General features: G+C 46.5%; 1 protein-coding gene across 6 annotated transcripts in view; it reads left to right on the forward strand.

Annotated features, from left to right (window-relative positions):
• The window catches only part of CBL (Cbl proto-oncogene), a 35,266-nt gene extending 13,092 nt beyond the window's left edge, over positions 1 to 22,174 (forward strand). Inside the window, exons 3-18 of one of the 6 annotated variants that reach the window (XR_005628976.1) lie at positions 3,966 to 4,112; positions 5,363 to 5,519; positions 6,980 to 7,101; positions 7,553 to 7,690; positions 8,131 to 8,218; positions 8,635 to 8,766; positions 9,177 to 9,380; positions 11,270 to 11,401; positions 12,202 to 12,546; positions 13,373 to 13,467; positions 13,904 to 14,059; positions 14,552 to 14,655; positions 14,975 to 15,157; positions 17,674 to 21,237; positions 21,280 to 21,322; positions 21,407 to 22,174. Coding sequence is in view for 1 of the 6 variants with exons in the window: in XM_039721905.1 (XP_039577839.1) it covers positions 3,966 to 4,112; positions 5,363 to 5,519; positions 6,980 to 7,101; positions 7,553 to 7,690; positions 8,131 to 8,218; positions 8,635 to 8,766; positions 9,177 to 9,380; positions 11,270 to 11,401; positions 12,202 to 12,546; positions 13,373 to 13,467; positions 13,904 to 14,059; positions 14,552 to 14,655; positions 14,975 to 15,157; positions 17,674 to 17,939 (2,269 nt within the window). In the remaining 5 variants the exon portion in view is untranslated. Of the gene's footprint in view, positions 1 to 3,965; positions 4,113 to 5,362; positions 5,520 to 6,979; positions 7,102 to 7,552; positions 7,691 to 8,130; positions 8,219 to 8,634; positions 8,767 to 9,176; positions 9,381 to 11,269; positions 11,402 to 12,201; positions 12,547 to 13,372; positions 13,468 to 13,903; positions 14,060 to 14,551; positions 14,656 to 14,974; positions 15,158 to 17,673 lie in introns of all 6 variants that reach the window. The other 5 variants (XR_005628972.1, XR_005628973.1, XR_005628974.1 and 2 more) reach the window with 5 other exon arrangements.

The raw sequence follows: 22,174 nt of genomic DNA on the forward strand, positions 1-22,174 counted from the left end.
ACGTTAACATTGCCTTGAGGGGAAAAGGCATTTAGTCACAAAGCACATTAATTTAACTAATTGTGGCAGTGTGGCTGAGAGACACATCCCTGATTAAACCAAACCTTTAATGGCTTTCCAAGATGGAGCCCATACAGTAAAAGGACTTTTGTCCAGGAAACTGGGAAAGAAAAATCTTCTGAGTGTCTGGGGGGAAGCAACACCACCAGAACCCCCAGCTGGGGCTGGCAGTGGGGGCTACCCCTGGAAGTTTCTGCTCAGCCTCCTGAATCCCACAGAAATGTGTGGAGCAAGCCCAAAGCCATCCTGGGGCAGGAAGGAAGAGCAGAACCACAGCAGAGGGGGCTCGGGGCAGGAAGGAGGGGGAACTGTCCGTGGGCATGGGGGAACTGAAGGAACTGAAGGAACTGAAGGAAGACCATAGCTTCATGCTGGTTTTGGTTCCCCAAAGTTCAGAGCCCGGTGGGTGCTGGGGCAGCAGGGTTTGAGCTGAGCCAGGGCAGCAGGGTTTGGGCCGAGCAGGCTCTGGAGCTGTGTCTGGCCGGTTCCAGAACCAATTCTCAGCTCACTCTCTGTGCACAAGCACTGATCCCTCCATGCTCCAGCTGCAGGCGTTCCTCACCACGTGTGAAACACTTGGCTACTGTATACAGTGGAAAAAAAATATTTATCTTTTGCCGTTTTCACTTGTTGATTCGTTATTTCCAACCATAATAAACCGAAAGCTTTGCACGTACGTGTGAAAGCACTCGGGGCTGTGAAATCCCACCTCGGCTGGGGTTGTGAGCACAGAGCAGAAGCAGCCCTGGCTCTTTGAAGCTGGCCCAGGTGCTGCCTGCAGCTGCCTGCACGCTCTGGGGACAGCTCTGTGATGTGGCCTGGGGTCCCTGGGTAACGTTGGCAGGTGTTGAAATTCCCCAGCAGCAGGATTTGGGTGCTGCACTCAGCTCTTCCCAACCCGGGTTTGGCATTTCGTTCTTTAACTTGTTTAATTTTAATTAATTCTTGGAGGGTTTAATTTTAACTTGGGAAGATTTAGTTCTTGAATTTGTAATTTGTCTCTGGTGGAGCCCTCGGTGACAGTGTTGTGTGGATTACTGGGTTTAAGTAAAATTTTGAAAAATGGGACATTGCTGGAGGTCTGTGGCCAAAACTGTTTGGGAATCTCCAGTCTAAGAGCCATAAATGTTCTTTGAATGTGTGCCTCTTTTTCTGAGAGTACATTCACACTGCTTAGTTGAAGCAATAGCAATAAGGACAGTTCTGAGGTTACTAAAAATAAAGCACAATCATCAGTGAGCTTTGACATGCCAATAAAAATATTCTCTAGAATTGCAGGTGTTTATTTGGTCTGTATAAATTTACAAATATGTAAATTGTTAAAATAAAGACATTTTTGTCCTGTTAGCATAGGATTGGGAACTGCTGTGTGTAAAAGCCAGTAACACAAACTATTTTGCAATTTGCTGCTCTTTATGTTCACTTCCTGTGGTTTTTCCTGTTATTTACTTAAAATATAGCTGAATATTTATAAAAAATATGACAACCTTGAGAATTTAAAATGTTCAGCTGGTTTAGGAAACCAAGGCCTTCAACGTGTGTGTGTAAAACCATTTGTTTATCCATCCTTAAGCCTGAGGAAGTTATTTCTCTCATTAACTGATGTGCTCAGCTGAGTGCAAGCACTTCCTGGAGCTCAGCTGGGGCAGAAGAGATAAACAACTGGGCACTGGAATATTCCCTGGCTTTTTGCAGTGTTTTGTTTGAACCATGCACTTGTTCAGGGTCAGAAATGCATCAAAGTGCTTTTCTGTCATACCCAAATTTCCCCACATTGTGCTGGGCAACAATAGGAGAGTACAAAATCATTAGCAGGTTTGTTAAAGCCTCTATTTTTATAAACTCAGTAAAAAAAAGACCATAATTTTTTGCTTGGGTTGTAGATTACATGGATTAAATGATTGACAGCAGCCTGGTGTTTGCTTTTTCTTCTTGCACTAACACAAACTGTCCTCTTTTTTTTTACCTTTTTATGAGGGTGAGGGCTTTCAGAATTCCACAGCTCTGATTTACAATTTTTCTAGTGTTTATCCGAAAAAGGCATTGCAGGGACACGGTGGGAATCTCCATGAGGGAGGGAACTGGGGTGGGAATTTACAGTGAAATCACTTTCCCTGTACCACGAGCATCTGAGCCTTCCCCTCAGAAATGCAGAGAGAAACACACAGCTTTGAATTCCTTCACATGCCAAACCCAGTGTGTAGAACTGCTTCAGAATCCCCAGTTTGGGTGTGTGACACATCCAGGGACAGCTGGGGAGTGGGACAGCTCGGGGAGAGCAGCTGGGGGCTTTTCCTCCTGTTAATCCCAACACCTGCTGTTGTTGGACAATATGAAATGACAAAAACCAGAATTCTCTGTGTAGCTGGTGTTTTCCATAAACACTTTGAGCAGCTTTCGTTGCTGCACACAAATGAAAATGTAGCTGAAATAAAGGAGGGTGAGAAAGAACTGCTGACAGAGAAAATTTAGAGTTTTGGGCCCTTCTAATCTGCCCGGACTGTCAGGGTATGGAGAAAGCTCGTGAGGGGCTGAGGAAATACTAGAATGTATGTCAAGCAATATGGTCACTTCCAATTGAGTTTAGACCCTGTGGAAATGGGGGAAATGTCCCAAATGTCCAGGGAATTTTTGTGGAAAGGCTGGAGGTCAGTTCTGCAATCAGACACTTTAACAGGATAAGTCCTTCGAATGGCCACAAGAGCAAGTGGTATCTGAAAAATGTCCAAGATGAAGTGAACAGGAGCCAACCCAACCAGAGCAGCAGAAACTGGTGAAAGGCTGGAGCCAGGGGGAGTGCAGCTTGCTGCCAAACACAAGTGTTCTGCAACAGCAGCAAACTCAGGGAGAGAGATGGGAAAAGAGGAAAATCCAATGTGGCTGGGGATGTTCCCTCCCTCTGTGGTTCACATTTTAAACAATCAGTGCCAGAAGTGAGTCTGTGCCATGCCTGGTGCTTGGTGCAGGTTTCTGAGCAGCTCTGGTGTGTTGGGCACAGCTCTCAAGTTGTTTTTCCCCACATGATGCCAGCTCCTTCTTTTCCCTTGAAGGACGTGACATGAGGGTGAAAAAAAACCTCCTCTGGCCTAGAAATATCCCTGTCTCTTTTCAGGCACTTTTCCTAGCAATGGAGTGGAGGAGAATAATTGGAATATTTGGATAAAGGAGTGAGCGAGAGAGGTGCCTCTGGTGAATAGAACAGCAGAAAATATTTATTCTCTTTTCCAGTTTAAAAAAGGGCATTTCCTGTGGGACAGAGCACTGCTGGTGTCTCAGTGTCACCAGGCAGAGAAGGGACTTGAGGTCCCAGCTGTAATTCAAATTGGATAATTAAACACAGCACGTTTGAGAGCCTTTGTGTGTAAGTCGTGACCATTTTAGGAAAAACCTGCAGGTGTTTTTGCATTCCCTTGGGAGCTTGGGGCTGTTAGGATCAGTTAGAGATTCCCTGAGCAAATCTATTGTGTCGGGAGCCTCTGGAGACCTGCAAAGACATTCAGCTTCCATTGTCTGAGACAGGAGTAGTTTTATGTGCTCTCAAAAGGAATTTTCAGACCCAAACCTGATGAGTTTTTGTCTTCAGTACTCAGTAGGTGAGGTCTGAGTATTGGTTTTGCACATTTTTTGTGAGTGTGTTTTTCCATGGGAGGATTTTTGCCTGCTCACCTTAAACAGATTATACAGAGTTTGTCACTGTGGAAAATGTCTTGACAAACACAGACCTTGCTGGTAGTTCCCATGTTTTGGATGTTCTAAATGCTGGGGAAACACTTGAAAGAGAGCCCCAAATAAGAGTTTTGCATGCTGGGATCATTCTTCAATTGCAATAAATGCTGATTCTGCTTTGCTTGGAATACTAAACTCTTTTTTTTCCTAAAAGAAAAAATGTTTGTGGTCCTTTGCAGGAGGAACCTGACCAAACTGTCCCTGATATTCAGCCACATGCTGGCAGAACTCAAGGGGATTTTCCCCAGTGGCCTCTTCCAGGGGGACACGTTCCGGATCACCAAGGCAGATGCTGCAGAATTTTGGAGAAAGGCTTTTGGTGAAAAGTAAGTTTCTAACTGTATTAAAAATAAAGGTGTGGGAGCAAATCGCACCCAGTGTTTTTTAAGAATTCTGTTTGGCCATTCAGGAAGGGCTTTGTCAGGTTAAAATAAATGATGGGAGAGAGCTACTGGTCATTTGGTCCATCTCTGGGCTGAGGTAAGGAATTATTCCCACATGAAATTTCCCAGTTTTTGTCCTGTCTGGTTTTAAATGTGTCAAGTGATGAATTTTCCCCCAGTTTCCCCAGGAGACTCTTGTATTGTCACACTGTTTTCCTTGATTATTCAGCTTAAATTTTCCTCTCCTTGATTTAATTCTTTAACTTTTAAGTAAGCTGTACAAGCTATGCAAAATAATCCTTTCTTCTTCCAAAGGTTACCATGCCCCCAACATGGGTTGTTCTTTAGCTAAGCCATAATATTATTTTCTTTTCATCTTCCCTCCAATTAGTCTTTCCAATCATTTACTCACCTCTCTTCTTCTCTGGATTTCTGTTTGCAAAATGGCTTTGCTAAGAGTGAAGGGGAAAGGGAAATGCAACAGTCTTTGTGTGCAGACTGCTGAAATGTCAGGTTTAATTTCTGTATCTAATAAAACACTGACTAAATGAACCATGGAGGTGTTCACAGCAATGTTTGGGGATTAAAGTTAATGGATTGGGTACTGCTTTCAAACTGAAGGGACTGAGGTACTTCACCTAAAGAGTTTAATTAGTAGCTGTCAGAACAAAAAGCCATAATGTGTTTACTCATGAATAGCACAGTTGTCTGAAGTGAGGCATTTTCTTTCTCTGTTTCTATGCCACTTGATTTATTAAAAAAGGAAAATATTCCTTTAAACAGGAGCCTGTGTTTTGGCTTGTGATTATCTTCCTTCTCCAGTTAATCCTTCTTTAGAGAGTTGGTTGCCCTTTTTTTTAACCATCTAGACTTAACTTCTTCTCTGCCAGCTGCAACACTGTGAAATGATTATCAAGTGATGCTGTGGTAGGACTGCAGGAAGAGGGAAAACAGAAACCAGAGGGGGCCTTCTAATTCCAAAATTCTGCATGTGCAGAGAAAATTGTCATAATTTCATTTGGCTGCTGATTTCCTGCAGTGCCAAGAAATCTGGTTTTTTGTGTGACGTGAATAAATCTCTTGTGGCTGTTTTTGATTTTCCTCGTTATCACAGCATGGATTCTGACAAAGATAAGGTGTGCTGTGTGCATGGTGGTGGGGTGCTCAGCCTTTTCCATTCCCTGCTTTCCCAGGACCATTGTTCCTTGGAAGAGCTTCCGGCAGGCCCTGCACGAGGTGCATCCCATCAGCTCTGGCCTGGAGGCCATGGCCCTCAAGTCAACCATCGACCTCACCTGCAATGACTACATCTCAGTGTTTGAGTTTGACATCTTCACACGACTCTTCCAGGTGAGAACTGAGCAATGGGCATCACCTGAAGTGTCTCAGTGTTACACTCTTCTTTTTCCAGGCCAATGTTTGACACTCATTATTTGTACTGTATGGGATTTGCTTGTCCCTCCATCCCTTGCAGAGTAATACTGAAGACCCCACATTGCAGTAGAAGTGGGTGATATTTCTGCCTGTAGACTCAAAAAATCCCTAAATATACACTGCAACTCCCAGGCACATTCAGCATCCTGCCATGAATCAGGTTTTCTCTTTCAAAGGTCACTTTGAGACTGAAGCTCTGACACAGCTTCTGCAAGCCAGGAAATGTGAAGCTTAGTTTATCACTCTGTCTTCCCTTTCTTTATTGTCAGATTTATTTTCCACAGAGGGGGGTTGTTCAGGATGGAGCTCAGGCATGGAAATTTGGGCTTCCTAGCTTTTGAACTGCCCCAGCCAGGATGTTGTGAACATGTCTGTGTGTGTGAGAAATCTCTGTATCACTGAAGGGATATTAACAGTAGGTAAAAATCTTCCCCACAGTCTCTAATAGTGCTAAATTCAAAAACACAGCTTCTGATGGTACAATTGGGTATTTACAAGAACAATCACTTACTTCTTTGGCTCTGACTTGCCTTTTCCCATGTGATGGGGTGGGTTGTAATTAAGATATGTCTAGATGAAAAATTCCCATGTTTGGTGTTGCAATGTAGCTGATCTCATTCAGCACTTTTTCCAAGTGTTGTACATAAAGAACAAGTCAAGAGCTGCTGCAAATTCCAGGGGATGCAGAGTTCTTAGGGAGTGCTGATACCTTCCTGTAGAGGGTTTTAAAAACTTGGAAAAATCAGGTGAGATTTACACACCCAAGCCCTTCTCAGGACTGAGAGATTCCAAATGGTAGTTATGACTTTTGGGGCATCATTTTAAGCAATATTTGAGATTTGTGTGCTGGTTTCTTCATTCAGATCTGAGCCCAGCCACAGCCCTTGCCACACCCCGGGGAGGCTGGGTTGGTGAGGAGCAGTCACAAGTTACAGCCAGTGAAACTGAGACACAGAGGGGAGGTCACTGTCCCCAGGCCATGCAGGAAGTCGGTGTTGGAGAGCAGAGCAGTCATGGTTCCTGGGCTCTGCATAATCTCATTAAACTCCTGCCTTGATCCCTGTCTGGGCAATGAGTCATTCTCTCTGCACAAGCAGCACAATTGATGGCTATTCTTGAGCTGTGACCTCAGTGACTTCTCCTTTTGTATTTATTAAAGGAGTTTTGATTAAGGTCTGTTTTAGGTGATAATTTTATCCCCAAAAAGCAACAAACTCAAATGCCAAGTACTGCATTGGGAAATGAATGTTTTGGTTTCTCTGTTGGATTTGTGGTGGAACAGAAACATGTTTCTTTAACTGAAGAACCCTTTGCTTCAGGAACATTAACCCTTTCCAGAAGTGTGTGGTTAATTTGTTGCTTTGGTGCTTCCCCAGCCCTGGTCATCCTTGCTGAGGAACTGGAACAGCCTGGCCGTGACTCACCCTGGGTACATGGCATTCCTCACCTATGACGAGGTGAAGGCCAGACTGCAGAAATTCATTCACAAACCTGGCAGGTGAGAGGGAGCTCAGCCAGCAGGGAGGCTCTGGCTGCCACCCCTGATGGCAGCAGGGCTGACAGATGATCTGTGTTCCTTTCTGCAGCTTGTGTGGTTACTTCTGGGCTGCTTTGAAACATGGAAACCTCCTCTCATCTGTTTGTTTGTTGGGTTTTTCAAAGTTGATTTGAAACAAATGGTTTTAAGGATGTTAACTTGTCCTGCTTTGGATTCTGGGTTTAATTTCACCTGGAGGCCAGTGCTTGGGTTTTTTTCTCATTTTGTATCATATTGCAAAGTTCCCCTTTGAACTGCCTGGGCCTCAGTTGAGGAAAGCTGCTACAAATCATCAAGTTATTCCTACTAATTTTATTTGCTGTCTTGATATGGCCAGACAAAGGCTGCCTACTGTCACTGAATGTTTTCTGTCTGTTCCCAGCTGAGGTTTCTTTTCCCTTTGTGTTTTCAGTTACATTTTCAGACTGAGCTGTACCCGCCTGGGTCAGTGGGCCATTGGCTATGTCACTGCAGATGGGAACATCCTCCAGACAATCCCCCACAACAAACCTCTTTTCCAAGCACTGATTGATGGCTTCAGGGAAGGCTTGTAAGTAACTTTATAAAAATCAGGAGTTAAAATTTGAATAGCCCCATTGCTGTCAGTTTAATAAGTCATTGCTGAACTATTTTGGCACTCAGGAATTACTGACAGCTGTCTTTCTGTCAGTAATTCCTGACTGCCAAAATATTGGCACTGGAGAGCTGTGCAGGAGCAGATGATAAATGTGCACCAGTGTTTCCCTTCTCATAAATCCCCCCTTTTTTTTTTCCAAACCCTCAATTTGAACTAATAACGTGTTTCATTTTGGTCCAATCATAAAATTCCTCCACAACTTTTAGAATTCAGAATACCTTGACTTCCCACCCCTTTCTTCTCACCTTCATTCTTCCTTCCCTTCCTACCTCCAAAAGAAGCCTTGGATCTGTGTGTGTGTACATGTGTGTACAGGCACATACAGAGATATTTTTTCTCCCAACTTCTTGCAGTTATTTATTTCCTGACGGCCGGAATCAGAATCCTGACTTGACTGGCTTGTGTGAGCCCACACCTCAGGACCACATTAAAGTTACCCAGGTGAGTCAAATATTCCATTCCATCCAACTCTCTGCCTTTCTCCCTGATTTCTGCCCTCCTTAGCTGTTCACCCAGTTCTGTCATCCTTGGTATTCCCAAGACTTGTTTTTAGTGCTGCAGTATTTTGCAGGAATTCAGAAATCTTTGTGTGATAGGGATGGGCTGATGAGACTGCAAACACAGATTTTAAGCCTTTATATTTAGAATATTCTGCCAACATTGATGCTTTTGTGCCATTCAACATCAACATGTCTTGAACCCTGCTTTTCTTGGGGTGCTTAAATGAAAATTACTGGATAATTTTATATTGAATTCCACTTTTTTCCGAGCTTGACAAATGCATTTAGCGTGTAAAATGGTAGTGAAATCTTTGCATATTTCTCTTCTCCCTGTGATTTATGCTGGCTTTCCCACAGGAACAATATGAGCTGTACTGTGAGATGGGCTCCACGTTCCAGCTGTGTAAAATCTGTGCTGAGAACGACAAGGACGTGAAGATTGAACCTTGTGGGCACCTGATGTGCACCTCCTGCCTCACAGCCTGGCAGGTGAGCCTTGGCCTCTTCTTTATCTCTCTCTTCTTTATCTCTCTGAGGGCAGCTGCTTGATCTTTTACATGTATTCTCTTTTTTTACAGATTCTTATACAGAATATCTTTTACAGGTATTCTCACACTGTTTAAGTGTGGAGAGAATATAGCAGAAACATTGTCTCATGATGTCACTGCATCAGAAACTGTTTAGATTTCTGATCTCTTAATATGGAGTAAGGAAAAACTGTGAATACTTCCCAAAGTTCTGTTTTTCTACTTCAAGGAGAAAATATTCGGTATTTTTTTGTGTTCCTGTCAGTTGAAAGCTCCGTGGCAGAAAGCAGGTCACAAGCTGATTGTTTATGGAGCAGGTGATAATTGTGCACCCCAGGGGCTGCTGTGACAGATCTCTTGTGTCCCCTGCAGGAATCTGAAGGCCAAGGCTGTCCCTTCTGCCGCTGTGAGATCAAAGGAACAGAGCCAATCGTGGTGGATCCATTTGATCCCAGAGGAGGAGGAGGATTGTCCAGGCAAGGGGCAGAAGGAACCCCCTCTCCTAATTACGATGATGATGATGATGACAAAGCTGATGATTCCCTCTTCATGATGAAAGAACTCGCTGGTACCAAAGTAAGGTCATAAATGATAAATGTGGCAGTGCCTTTTCTGCAGCAGTTTTCTCTCAGTGATTTGTGCCTGTGAGGTTTGTCAGACTGTGTAGCAGTAAAGATCCTGCTCCCTGTGGAAAACGGGGATTTAGGTCCAGTTTTGTGAGCTCACTTCACACTGCCAGTTGGGGATCACACTTTGAAACCTTTGATCTCTTGTGTGTTGTCTTGGAGGAATCCCCAGAGGGGTTAAAAATCTGGCCTGACCTGTTGGAATGGAAGATCTGGGTTTGGAACACTCCTCTATGTGTTTCTATTTTGGTTTTCTAGCCAGAATTCACCCAGAGCAGCAGAAATTCATCCATTTTTCCCCAGGTACAGTCTTCCCAAGGTCCTGATAAATAACAGGGTAGAGGGCAGGCTCTTCTGCTGAGGAACTCAATTTGGCTGTCATCTTTTTCTATGGTGGCTGATAAATCTGTCTAATAGAGGTGTGATAACTCTGCTTCCCTCCAGGAGCTGTGTCCAGGCATTCTTTGTGGATCCCTGCATGGCTTTTTTATTTTCATTTCTCATTTCCAAATCTGATTGCTGCTCTTGCATTTTTTTTACTGCATAGGGAAGTGGGTTTGAATTTGGCTAATTTTTAATAGCTGAATCAACTAAAATAAGCTGCATTTCCTAGTCAGAAAGAATCTTCACCTCTGATTTACCTGGAGTCTTTTTCCCTTTATCTTCCATCCTGTGTAATAATGTATTAATCAGTAAACACTATTCCTGGAGGGCTTTTTTACATATTTTGGGGAAGCAAAGCAATTTTCTCTGTGTGACATCCTGTCAGTGTTGGTATTTTGTTGGCTTTAGTGAGCTCAAACATACGTGAAGCTTTTAAAAATTAAACAGCACTAGCTTTGATTGTAAAAAAAAGAGAAAATAAAGAGAATACCAGGCACTGTGCTGCTTTAAGTGGAAAACCAGCTTTCCAGAGATAAAAATGGAGGGTTTGGTGCACAGCAGTGCTCTGTAGTGAAAGCAGTTTGCACAGGGACAGGAGGTTTGCAGCAGATCGTGCCCTCTGCTGTTGAAAAGCAGCTTGTCCCTGCTCAGGGCCACTGAGGCACGTTTGTTACTCCAGCAGGGCAGCTCGGTTTCTAAGTTGCATTTTCTTTATTCCATCAGGACAACTTGATTTGTGTTTCTAAGTTGTATTTTTGTTACTCCATCAGGACAGGTGGTTTGTAGTTCTAAATTGAATTTTTGTTGTTCTATTAGGACAACTTGGGTTATGTTTCTAAGTTGCATTTTCATTACTCCATCAGGACACCTTGATTTATGTTTCTAAGTTATATTTTCATTACTCCATCAGGACAGCTTGGGTTGTGTTTCTAAGTTGCATTTTTGTTACTCCATTTGTTATTATTTAACCCACCTTGGTTTGTGTTTCTAAGTTGCATTTTTGTTACTCCTTTTGTTATTGTTATTTAACCCGCCTTGGTTTGTGTTTCTAAATTGCATTTTTGTTACAATTTGTTACTATTTGTTAACCCGTCTTGGTTTGTGTTTCTAAATTGCATTTTTGTTACTCCATTTGTTAACCCACCTTGGTTTGTGTTTCTAAATTGCACTTTTGTTACTCCATTTGTTAACCCACCTTGGTTTGTGTTTCTAAATTTCATTTTTGCTATTCTATTTGTTATTTTTTGTTAACCCACCTTGGTTTGTGTTTCTAAGTTGCATTTCAGTGGTGTCTCCCTGCTGAGCTTGGATTGTCCAAGCCCTGCAGTGCTGAGCACCGCCTCCATTCCTGGAGGACACTTGTTACTCACAGAGCGTTTAGCAGTGGAGAGGCTCTCCAGAGGACAGGAATTCCGTGCAATTACCGTGTGCTGATGTCCCACCCTCCTCTCCCAGGTGGAACGCCCTCCCTCGCCCTTCTCGGTGGCTCCCCAGGCCGCCCTGCCCCCGGTGCCCCCCCGGCTGGACCTGCTGCAGCAGCGAGTGGCCAACCCCCCCGGGGCCTCCAGCCCTGGCACCGCTTCCAAGGTCAGCCACACCTCTTTCTCTCCCCTTCCGTGTGATTTGAGTGGGGCACAGCAATCTGGGGACCCCGACGTGTTCCCTCTGACATCCCCAAGTCCTTTCTTCTTTTTCTGTCCGGCATCCTCAACTACCAAATTATCACATTCTCTATTTTCAGCCTCAATCCCTGCTCCCTGCACCCTTTGGATTTTCCTCATATTTTGTTCTAGCTGATACACAGGGTATCATATTTCTCTCCCCCAGCTTTTCTGCACTCATTTTTACATAAAACATTTTTTATGTAGAAAATGAAAGAAGGAATTCAATGGGTGTGACTGGGAGAAGTGAACTGGCTTTCTGATTAATCAGCAGAAGGCAGTAGGATGATCTTGGTGGCATTAAGTTAATGGTTCTTGAGATGCAGCAGCAGTTCTTCATCTGGTTCAGATGAAATAACGAAATTAGGAAAGTTCAGGCAGAAGAAAATACCTATTTCTGTGAATACTCATCACTGACTGATGAATGTTAACTTGTACAAATAACCCACAATTGAATCATTTTTTAAAATAATGGGGAGGCTCTGTTTGGATTCCAATCTAAGGCTGCTGTAAGCTCCTGTTTTCCCTCAAGAGGAGGAATCTGGGGTGTTCAGAGCCTGGCTGGAGTGCACGTAGCTCCTGTGCTATCTCCTCAAGCCTGTGCAGAAGGTGCGGAGATATCTCCGCATTCTCCAAGATAATTCCTTACAAAACCAGCTGAAAACTCCCTCCTGTTTATCTCTATGTGCCTGCACTAAGCACCACTTCGATCCCTGCTCCCCACAGGCTGCTCCGGGCGCTCTGCACAAGGACAAACCTCTGCCGATCCCCCCCACGCTGCGGGACCTGCCGCCGCCGCCGCCCCCGGACCGCCCGCACGCCCTGTGCCCCGAGGGCCGCCCGCAGCGCCGGCCCCTGCCCTGCACCCCGGGCGACAAGCCCCCCCCGCTGCCCTCCGGCCGCCAGGCCGAGCCGTGGCCGGGCAGGCCCATGCCCAAAGCCCCGGCCGAGCCCTGGGCTGGCAGGGAGCTGTCCAACCGGCACTCGCTGCCCTTCTCGCTGCCCTCGCAGCTGGAGTGCAGGGCTGAGAGCCTCCGGCTGGGCAGCACGCTCAGCCTGGACGGCCCCGCGGTGAGTAGGGCTGCTGGGGATGGAGGTAAACTGGGGGAGGTAAAAGGCACGCTCTTCTCACACTGAGGAGTGGGATTTTGTCATGGGAGAAAAAGAAACTGGTGAATTCCAGGCAAGGGAGATGCTTTCATTCCTTTCGGGAACAAGGTTGAAATCCCGGTTGAAATCCCAGTTGCCTGATCATTGTTCAGCTTTCAGTGCTGAAAAGCTGAGAATGTTTTCTGTCGTTCTCTGAAAAAGTCTGACTTACTCTGCTGGCTTTTCAGCCCTACCACATCAGCTGTGAGAAGTTTGACTGGATAAAATCTGGGTTCAGTTTGGTCTGTTCACCTGCAGGACACTGTTACCAGTGAACTGATTAGTCCAACATTTTGTTCTCTAAAAGAAATTTGCAGGCAGTTTTGCTTTCCTCGATTCCATTTTCTTTATTTTTCCTTCTAATGATTCCAGCTTTCTAAAACTGAAAGCAAACACATTTTTAGCCAGATTTTCTAAGAAAATGGCACGTGCACAGTTGTCATCCTGTCTCCAACTGTGTGTGCTTGTCTGCATCCTTTTCCTCTTGGCTCCCTTTTTGGCCTGTTTCAGCTGAATTTGCCAAGGCCATTGGAAGCTCAGAAAGTGAAGTTCTTCCTGCAGGAAAGCCCCTGCAGTGTCCTCACTGAGGGAGAGCTGTCAGAGAATTCCTAGATTTCTGAGGTGTCAGTAAATTCTGTGGAAGAAACGAGGATGCTTCATTCCCACAGAGGCTGTTGAAGGAGTGGCTTTGCAGCTACGCTGGGCCATGTGTTGTTTCTGATTCCTGGTTTGGACTTTTGTCTTCCAGAGCTCCAACAGTGGTCCAGCAGCAACCTCAGAGTGTGAACACCCCAAAATCAAACCCTCCTCGTCTGCCAATGCCATCTACTCCTTAGCTGCCAGGTCAGTTGGGTTTTTTATACCTTACAGAGTGGGAATTGCAGGGTGCTGGTGCCAGGGACAGAACTGGCACAACTCTTCCAGTCTTAGTTTTAAACACTGACAGATTCAAAACACAATTTAGAGAAAGCAGCTGAAATCAAAGGGCTGTGGGGAGTGGTGGGAGCTACCCTGGGCTGTAGGAATCAGGCTCCAGGTGCCATCAGCTCTTTAATAAATTCACTTTTGAGTGGGGCTTTGTGTGATATAAATGTGCATGATATTGTCTCTTCCTTTTGCATCATGACCTTGTGCTGCTGTGACCTTGTGGGCTGCAAACTGAAAACCAAATTATTTCTTTAGACAGACTTGCTGTGAGGTGATTATGGATTTCAAAGGGCACCTTGGTATTAATTAGATTTGGTGTAAATGTTTTATATCTTGTTTCTCCTGCCTCCAGACCACTGCCTGTACCAAAACTGCCTCCTGGGGAGCAGTCTGAGAGCGATGAGGACACTGAATACATGTCACCATCCTCTCTGCCTGTGGTGCCTCCAGGTCCTGCTGTGCAAAAACCAGAGCTCAAAATGCCTTTGGAAATGACTCAGAGTTTACGGTGAGATTCTGGCTGGTTTTGCACTTCCTCCTCCCAGCTCTGGGGCAGCACATTTGGGACATCAGGGTGGGAATTTTGCTTGTTCAGATTTCTGAATTCCCCCAGTGATATTCACCAGATCTTGACTAAAATAGCAATGAAGGAAATGTGACCACTGCTCTTTGCAGAGTCCTTGTACAGTATTAAAGGACTCAGATATCCCCTTCCTTCCCACTCTGTCTGCCAAGAACCTTTTGAGAGCAGAAACAACTGAAATTCAAAACTCTTACTAAAATGTAATTTTCAGTGGTATCAGTTTTGGTGGTATCATTTTAAATCTTTTAAGCTGAGGTACTGTACTGCAATAAACATTAATAGAGCATTTTCTAGAACAAATATTTCACAGAGCAGTGGTGATTTCACCTTGAAACAAGAAGCTTTGCACAAACTGTCACAGGCTGGAGGTGGTGGCCACTGTCACCTGTGTGATGGGGAATGTCTTCTCTCCCTCAGAGTTTTGGACTGTGACCAGCAGCCCGAGGGCTCCATGTATGAAGCAATGTACAACATTCACTCCCAAGCAGCATCCTCTGCTTTCGAGGCTGTCAACACTTCTGGTGAGTGGGTGTGCTAAAGAACAGCTGAGGAACTGGCCTACAATGAATTGCTCCCAGTGGAACAGCATTTTGGGCTGAATTAAAGGAATTACATTTGGTTTTGTTGTTAAAATAGCTGGGCTGTATGTGGAAGTATGAGTCTGTGCATACACACTGCATCTGTCAAGTATTTTTAACCTGATTTTCCCTTCTGGAAAGAACTGCCGTTAAATGTGAGCTTTTAACAGCAAAACTTTAGTTCTGTGTCCTGTCAGCGTTTGGAAAGTGGGGGAGCAGAGTCTGCTCAGCCCCAGCGCTCAGCACGTGCCTCCTGTTGCAGACGAAGGGAGCCTGGCAGCAGCCAGTGCCAGCAATGGCCCTGAGGAGTCAGAGAACGAGGAGGATGGCTACGACGTGCCCAAGGCGCCGCTGCCCGTGGCCAGCGCCCGTCGCACGCTGTCTGACATCTCCAATGCCACCCCTGCCTTCGGCCGCATGTCCTTGGAGAGCGACCCTGCCACAGGTCTGAGAGCTCTCCTCTCCCTTCTTGCTGCTGCTGCCTGCCTCTGCACCTTCAAAACTTGTGTCACTCACTGGAGGTTTTGGGTGTAAGGTGTGAAATTAGGTTGGTGAGGCAGAATCGGTTCTTGGGTACTTTGTTTGATTAATTTTAGCTTTTGTGTTGATGTATAGCTTAGAATGTGCAGCCTTGGTCATTTAATCCCCAAGCTTGCAAATCACCCTGAAATCACAGTTAGGAAAAGGCTTTTTCAGCTTAAAGTATATTCCTTAAACTGTTTCCTACAGAGCACAGATATTTTTGTACCATGGTGTACCTGGGTGTGAGACAGGATTTCCCATCCCTGCAAGTGCCCAAGGCCAGGTTAAATTTGGGGTTGGAGCACCCTGAAATAGTGCAAGGTGTCCCTGCCCATGGCAGGGGGTGGAAGGACCTTTGAGGTCCCTTCCAACCCAGTCCATTCAGGGGTTGTGTCCCTGTGCCAAGCGGAGGATGCAGGGCTGGCCTGGCAGGGTTTGTGGCACTGCCAGTGCCTGCAGATGGCACAAGAGTTCTGCACACAGCTCCTGGTGCTCTCAGCTCCTCTGAGCAGGGCCCAGTGGCTCAGCAAGGTCAGCTTTTTGTCTCTGGGGAATAGAGGACACGGTGTCCTTCTGGCTGCAAGGCACATTCTCTGAGGGAAAAACGAAAGCCTCGTGTCTCCTAGAGCCCTTCTGAATAATGATTGACTTATTCCCTGCTCAGCAGCTCTTAAGAAAGCTCTGAAACTCTTCCTGTTGGGGGTTTTCAGTCTGAATGTGCTGGTGATTTGCCAAGGAGGAGGAATGAGTTTCTTGTTCCTTCTGGAAGCAGAACCTCCTGTACCCAGAACCCCTTCCCCCAGTGAGTCTTCTCTTTTCCCACTTCACCATTCCACTTCCCTGACCTTCTTTAGCACAGAGAAGAGTTTCCTAGTGCAGAAAATTCATTATTTGTGCCCCACCTCCCCTTTTCACTTTTTAAATCTGTCCCTGTGTCTGTAGAATTTGGCTGAAAGGGGAAAAAAAGAAACAGAGCAAGTCCCACCCCCACTCCCAGATGAAGTACTGAGTTTAATCATTGACACTCTGTTTCTACAGGCCTGAAATAACACTGCTGTTGTCCTGCTTTAGGGGTAGGAAAATGGAAAATGTGGAAAATGCTGATTGTTACTGCTCTGGGAAGCAAGGCAGTGGTGCAGGCAAGCCTGACTGCTGTGGGATTCATCTTGGCAGATTTATGCTCTCAGGAGCTGGACCCTGCAGTTTTAATTAATGATTTACCAAAATAACTGTCTTAGCAGTTGTCCTTTCAGACTGACCCGTGCTCTCTGAAACTTGATCCAGCTCAAGCTGAAACAGCTATTCCAGAAGGCAGTCTGGGGCAGGCCTTCTTTTCACATGTACAAAAAGCTTTTTATTTGGGAAAAACTTCAATTCTGAAGACGAGGGAGCTGCACTGAGCTGTGGTTGGTGAGGAAGCTGCAGGGAATCTGGTTCCTGAAGAGCTTTCTCTGTCTCAGGGCTTTTGGTGCAAGTTTTTCACAAAGGCCCCACAATGCTGCTGCTCTGAGCAAGCTGCAGTGCTCACTCTTAGACAGGGATTGTGTGGACGTGATTTGTCTGTTGTACTCCAGTTCTGCTGCCAGAAAACTCTGTGGAGTGCCCTGAGGACTTTTTCCAGGAGACAAATAAATCTTTCTTTAAGGTGATGTCAAACATCCGTGTAGAAAAAGTTTCCTGTGATTGGCAAAAAATGCTTTCTGCAAGGATACAGGAGGTTAGGACTCAGAAATAGCCAGATGCTGGATGAGCACATTAAACAATGTGCTTTTTCCTTGGAGAGTTTGGTGACTTGTTTGGTTTATTGGCTGTTATTTCCTTTTCCCAGCAGTGCATGATGTGGCTGCAGGGCAGTGTCACATCAGAATGACTCAGGGAAAAGCAGAACAGGCTGAGCTTTATTGATCTGCCATTAGGCAGGGAGAGCTTCAGCAGAGGAAGAGGAGAACATAATTCAGTTGCTGACCCTTCAGAGAGCATAATTCAGTTGCTGAGGCAATTGTGGTGGCTGAGTTGGGACTGAGTTGGTGCACACAGAGATGAGGGAGCAGCCTCTGGACAGTGAAACTGGGGGGTTCTGTCTGATTCTGGAAGGAAATGGATGCCTGCTGAATTGAATATTCACTGTGTCATTTTTTCTGATTCTAAGGCTGATATCTGAGCTCTGCTGACACACATAGATCCTATGTCATTTTTTATGTGGTTTTATCTTAATAAATGAGCCTGATGAGCTTTGCTAATTAAGCAAAACCTCCCCAGCTGTTTTTGCACCCAGGCGGGGAAGCTGAGCAGCTTGGGAAGGAGGATAAAAGAGCTGGAGAAACCAGCAGAGCTCGGTGACAGCTTTTTGAAGTGCCATTTATCCCCCTGCTGCCATCTCAGCTTCGTTCCAACCAAAATTTCTTTCCCTTGAAGTGCTGCCCTTGTTTCTCCTGGCAGGTTTCTCGGAGGGCTCCCAGGTCCCCGAGCGGCCGCCGAAGCCGCTGCCCCGGCGGATCAACTCGGAGCGCAAGGCAGGAGGAGCCAGCAGCGGGGCCAGCTCCTCCCTGCACCTCTCCAGCGAGATCGAGAACCTCATGAGCCAAGGCTACTCATATCAGGACATCCAGAAAGCTCTGGTCATTGCACATAACAATATCGAGATGGCCAAGAACATCCTGCGGGAGTTCGTGTCCATCTCCTCGCCGGCGCACGTGGCCACATAGCACACGAGCACCTCCACGCCTGAGCTGCTGTGGACCAACTGCCTGGGCAGCTGCTGCCCAGCTGTGCACCAAAGGGGAAGGGGGTTCCTTTAGAGACTTCGTGCTGAGGTCAGTCCTGCCTCTTTAAGAGAATCAGTTATCAGGTTTTCGTGGTTCCAGATTTCAAAGCAGTGGGATGGAGCGGAGCGGTGTTTTATACAGTGTATGTCTTGGAGTCCTTTACCCCTACCTCTTGTCTGAGAGAGCAGATTTATTTCCAGGGTGTTGGTAGAGAAAGGTGTCGTGACAAGGGATCCCCGAGCCGATGCCCTGGAGGCTGGGGGGAGTTGTTTTGTGCTGTGAATTTTAAGTGGATGCTCAGAGAAACAAAAGTCTCGAGGTCGGTGTGGTGTGTCCTGTGGTTCATGGTACTAGGTTTGGATCTGTTCGCTGCTGTGTGTCTGGCTCAGGCTTTTTAGAGAAGCTGGGAGGTCACTTTCTGCTGGGAATTTATAGGAGACCTTGGAAGAATCCTTTGATTGCTTCCTGTTGGCCATGGTGTGTCCCTCTTGCCTGTAATGATAGCAGTTATTGCTTCTGGTTCCAGTCCTCCCTGGCTGCCTGGAGATGGCAGGATGGGCTTCTGTCAGGGGTTTTGGTCCTGGCACTGCTGGGAGTTGGATTTCTCTCGTGTGGGTGTGTGCTCCTGCACTGGCAGCACCAGATTCCAGCAGCTAGAGGAGCTTGGGGTGGGAGAGGGGGCAAAGAATTTGAGCAAGAGCAAAGAACTGGGGCTGCTGCCTCTCCTCTCTTAGCCTTGAGCATTTTGTGCTTCAGTGCTCAGATTTGATTTGTGGCCCTGCTGGGCTGGAGCAGCCGTCACTGGACACTCCCATTGCTCTTCCCTGGGAATGTTGCACCTGGTAAATTGGATGTTTTATTTCTCTTCATTGCATGGTGGCTGTTGCAGACTAGTGGCCTTCACACACATTCCTCCAGAGAGCTTTTGCAGGAGCCGTCGTCGTGCCAGGGTGTTTTGTGGAGTTGGTAGATGCAGCTGGTGTGTTTGTTGGAATTTCACCTGCTTTGCAGTCACAGAAGTGCAGCAGTTCTCTGCATGGCTGTCCAAACAACATGGGGGCTCTCCTTTCCATTGCCATTTCTCTAAAGTACTGCCAGGTCTGGTGTTAAAACAGACCTGGGGGAAAAAAAAATCTGTATTTGTGAAGTGATCACATGGTTTTAAAGGTCAGAACTCAGCTGTTGCATTGGAAAAACCTGACTTGCCTACTCAGCTACTTAACTCTGTTCATGTTGGAGGAGTGGATGGTTCCTTTGGAGAGGATTTAGCTCCAAGAGGCACAGACAGATCACAGCCTGTCAGCCTGAGAGGCTCTTGGCCTTTGGAGCATGTCCAGCATTATTTGCACCTCCCTGAGGTCAGCAGAGGTCACTGGGCTAAGGGCTGCAGTTTGGAATATTGCTGGAATGGTTCTGGCAGTCGGGTGCCTTTTGAGGAATCCAGGGGCTGGGCCAGATGGCTGCAGGGGCAGAGAGGCCTCCAGGAGTGTTAGCAGAGCAGAAAGTGGGTTTTTAATTCAAGGTGAGCTTTCTCTCTAGAAAGAGAAGAGAATTCTAGCTTTGAGTTGCTGCAGTGGCCTCCAGGCAGGCTGAAGTGTCTCTCTTTACTCCTCTCTGTAGTGGAGAAAGCACTGAGACAGCGTGAGGAGATTTCCTGCCAGGCTCCCTGACCCCACGCTTTGCTGTTTGGGGTCAGGGCTGGCACGTGCCAGGTCTGGCCGTGGGCAGGGTGCTCTGCAGGGCACAGGGCTCGGGCACAGCCCTGGGGAAGGTGGGCTCAGTGCCTGGGCGAGGAAGGAGGGGAGGAAGAGCTGCTCTTCCTCCTGTGCCAGGGGTGCCAGCCCTGCTCCCTGTGGGATTTTTGGGGCTCAGCAGGAGCAAGGCCAGCACTGGTGCTGCTGAGGCAGGAGCAGGGGACAGCTGTGGCACGCTGTGGGGAGCCTGAGCAGCCAAGCAGCCCCTTCTCCAGGAGATGCAGGTGCAAACCCTTTGGTGAGAGGTTTATTTCCCTCTTTTCCACGCTCCCACTGGCTCTGTGTTGGTTTGGAGCCCTTTGGTGTCTGCCCTGCTGTGTGAGCTCAGTGTGACCCCTGCCATGGCTGAGCTCCAAAGCCTTAACTCTTGTCCTGCCCAGCTCCAGGGATTCCCTGTCCCCTCGGAGCCCCTCGGGGCAGGCTGGCTGTCATTTCCATGAAATCCTGCCTGGCAGAGCTGCTGCAGGCCTGTCTTTGGGGTCTGTGTGCCAAGAGATGTTCCTGTGGGTGTTGTTCTGGGTATTAGAGATTAGAGAGAGCAATCTTTGTGGCATGTATCGCTGATTTCTCTGCATGTGTCCTTTCTGTGCACTTGTTTATGTCTCAAACTGATTTAAGAAACTTAAGTCTTGCCTTTTCTTCCTTAGACACGTTAAGAATTTGCTGATTCCACTGAGGGCAGCAGAGTCCTGGCCATGTCTTGTGGCTGTGCTCTGCCAGCTCCATCCAGGCACTGCCCAGTGGATTTTTCTTGTTCTTTCTAAGCCCAAGATTGATTGCTCTTCTTTCCTTTCACCTCCCTCTTCTTTATCCTGAAGAAAATTACCTTTCTGATGCTACTTTAAAAAGGAAAAACCACCCAAATGTCTAGTGCCTTTCTTGAGGGGACGCTGCGTGGCCAGGCTGGGTCTGAGGATCCACCACCCCTGTGGGGAAATGAGCAGAGCTGGACAAGCAGCACCAAACTGCTTTGGGAAGGGGTGAAAAGAGGAGCAGGAGAGACGGGCAGTGCTCACTGGGACTCTGACACTGTGTTTTGTAGCATTTCAGCCCTGGAGCTTCCGTGTCTGGACTGGTGCTGTGCCGAGCCTGGGGCCAGGTCAGGGTCGTGGGATGGGGTAAAAAATGCTGGGGCTGTCCTCAAAAGGAGCAGGGAACACTCCCAGGAGAGTGGGGAACTCCCAAAAGAGTGGGAAACACTCCCAGAAGAATGGGGAACTCCCAAAAGAGTGGGGAACGCTCCAAAAGAGTGGGGAACTCCCAAAAGAGTGGGGAACTTTCCCAAAAGAGTGGGGAATGCTCCCAAAAGAGTGGGGAACACTCCAAAAAGAGTGGGAAACGCTCCCAAAAGAGTGGGGAACACTCCAAAAGAGTGGGGAATGCTCCCAAAAGGAGCAGAGAACACTCCCAAAAGGAGAAGGAAACACTCCCAGCAGGAGCAGGAGCTGTGGGAAGTGGGAGGTGTCCCCCTGAGCAGGACCCAGGTGATTTCCTGAAGCTGGGGGTGTCCCCTTGGCAGGACCCAGGTGATTTCCTGAAGCTGGGGGTGTCCCCCTGAGCAGGACCCAGGTGATTTCCTGAAGCTGGGAGTGCCTCCTTGGCAGGACCCAGGTGATTTCCTGAAGCTGGAGGTGCCTCCTTGGCAGGACCCAGGTGATTTCCTGTGTTCAGAGCCCCCAGGAATCCCAACTCCTCCCCTTCCTTTGTGCATGTCCCTGGGCCAGCCCTCCCCAGGGCTCAGGGCCCCCTGCTCCAGACCTGTGACATTTCTGTGGCTCGTCCTGAGGCAGGCTCCTTACTGTAAATGTGGTTTGATTGCTTGGTTTGTTGGGTTTTTGTTCGTTTTTTTTTTATTTTTTTTTCAGTTGAGCAAGAAAAATGCAACTCCCAGGGTACCTTCTCAGAGGTGCCACTTTAAAGATTAGTGGGGAATAAGGACATTTATTTTTAAAGTTCCTCCTAAAAATCTTTTTTGTTTGAAATTCCCAGTGGAGGAAGAACTGCTGTTACTGTTGTTCTTTCTCATGGATGACAAATACCAATTTGTAAAATATCAGTGTTAAAAAATGTTGAGATTTTCACGAGATATTTTAAAAAAAAAAGTATAATAGTGTCATTAATATAAAATTATAATAGCAGTATTTAATCCTTTCAGATCTGTAAAGAATAAGGAAAAACAGAAGGTAAATATTCTTACAGAGAGTAGCTGAGCTTTAAGGTTCACTTGGTTTAAAGTCCTCATTTTGTTTGCAGATGCATTGTTAATGTTTAGAGGTTATACTAATGTTATTTATTAATTGTTTCCATCCTTGTATGCTGCCCACTAAGAGCTTCTTTGTTTGGGATTTCATTCACCTGTGTCAGTAAGAAAGAAAACAAAACAAAGTTTTATTTTTAAATAAAATTTCCTTTGTTGTAGCA

Source organism: Passer montanus, unplaced genomic scaffold, assembly GCF_014805655.1.
Source record: "Passer montanus isolate IOZ18808 unplaced genomic scaffold, ASM1480565v1 scaffold47, whole genome shotgun sequence".
Taxonomy (NCBI): Eukaryota; Metazoa; Chordata; class Aves; order Passeriformes; family Passeridae; genus Passer; species Passer montanus.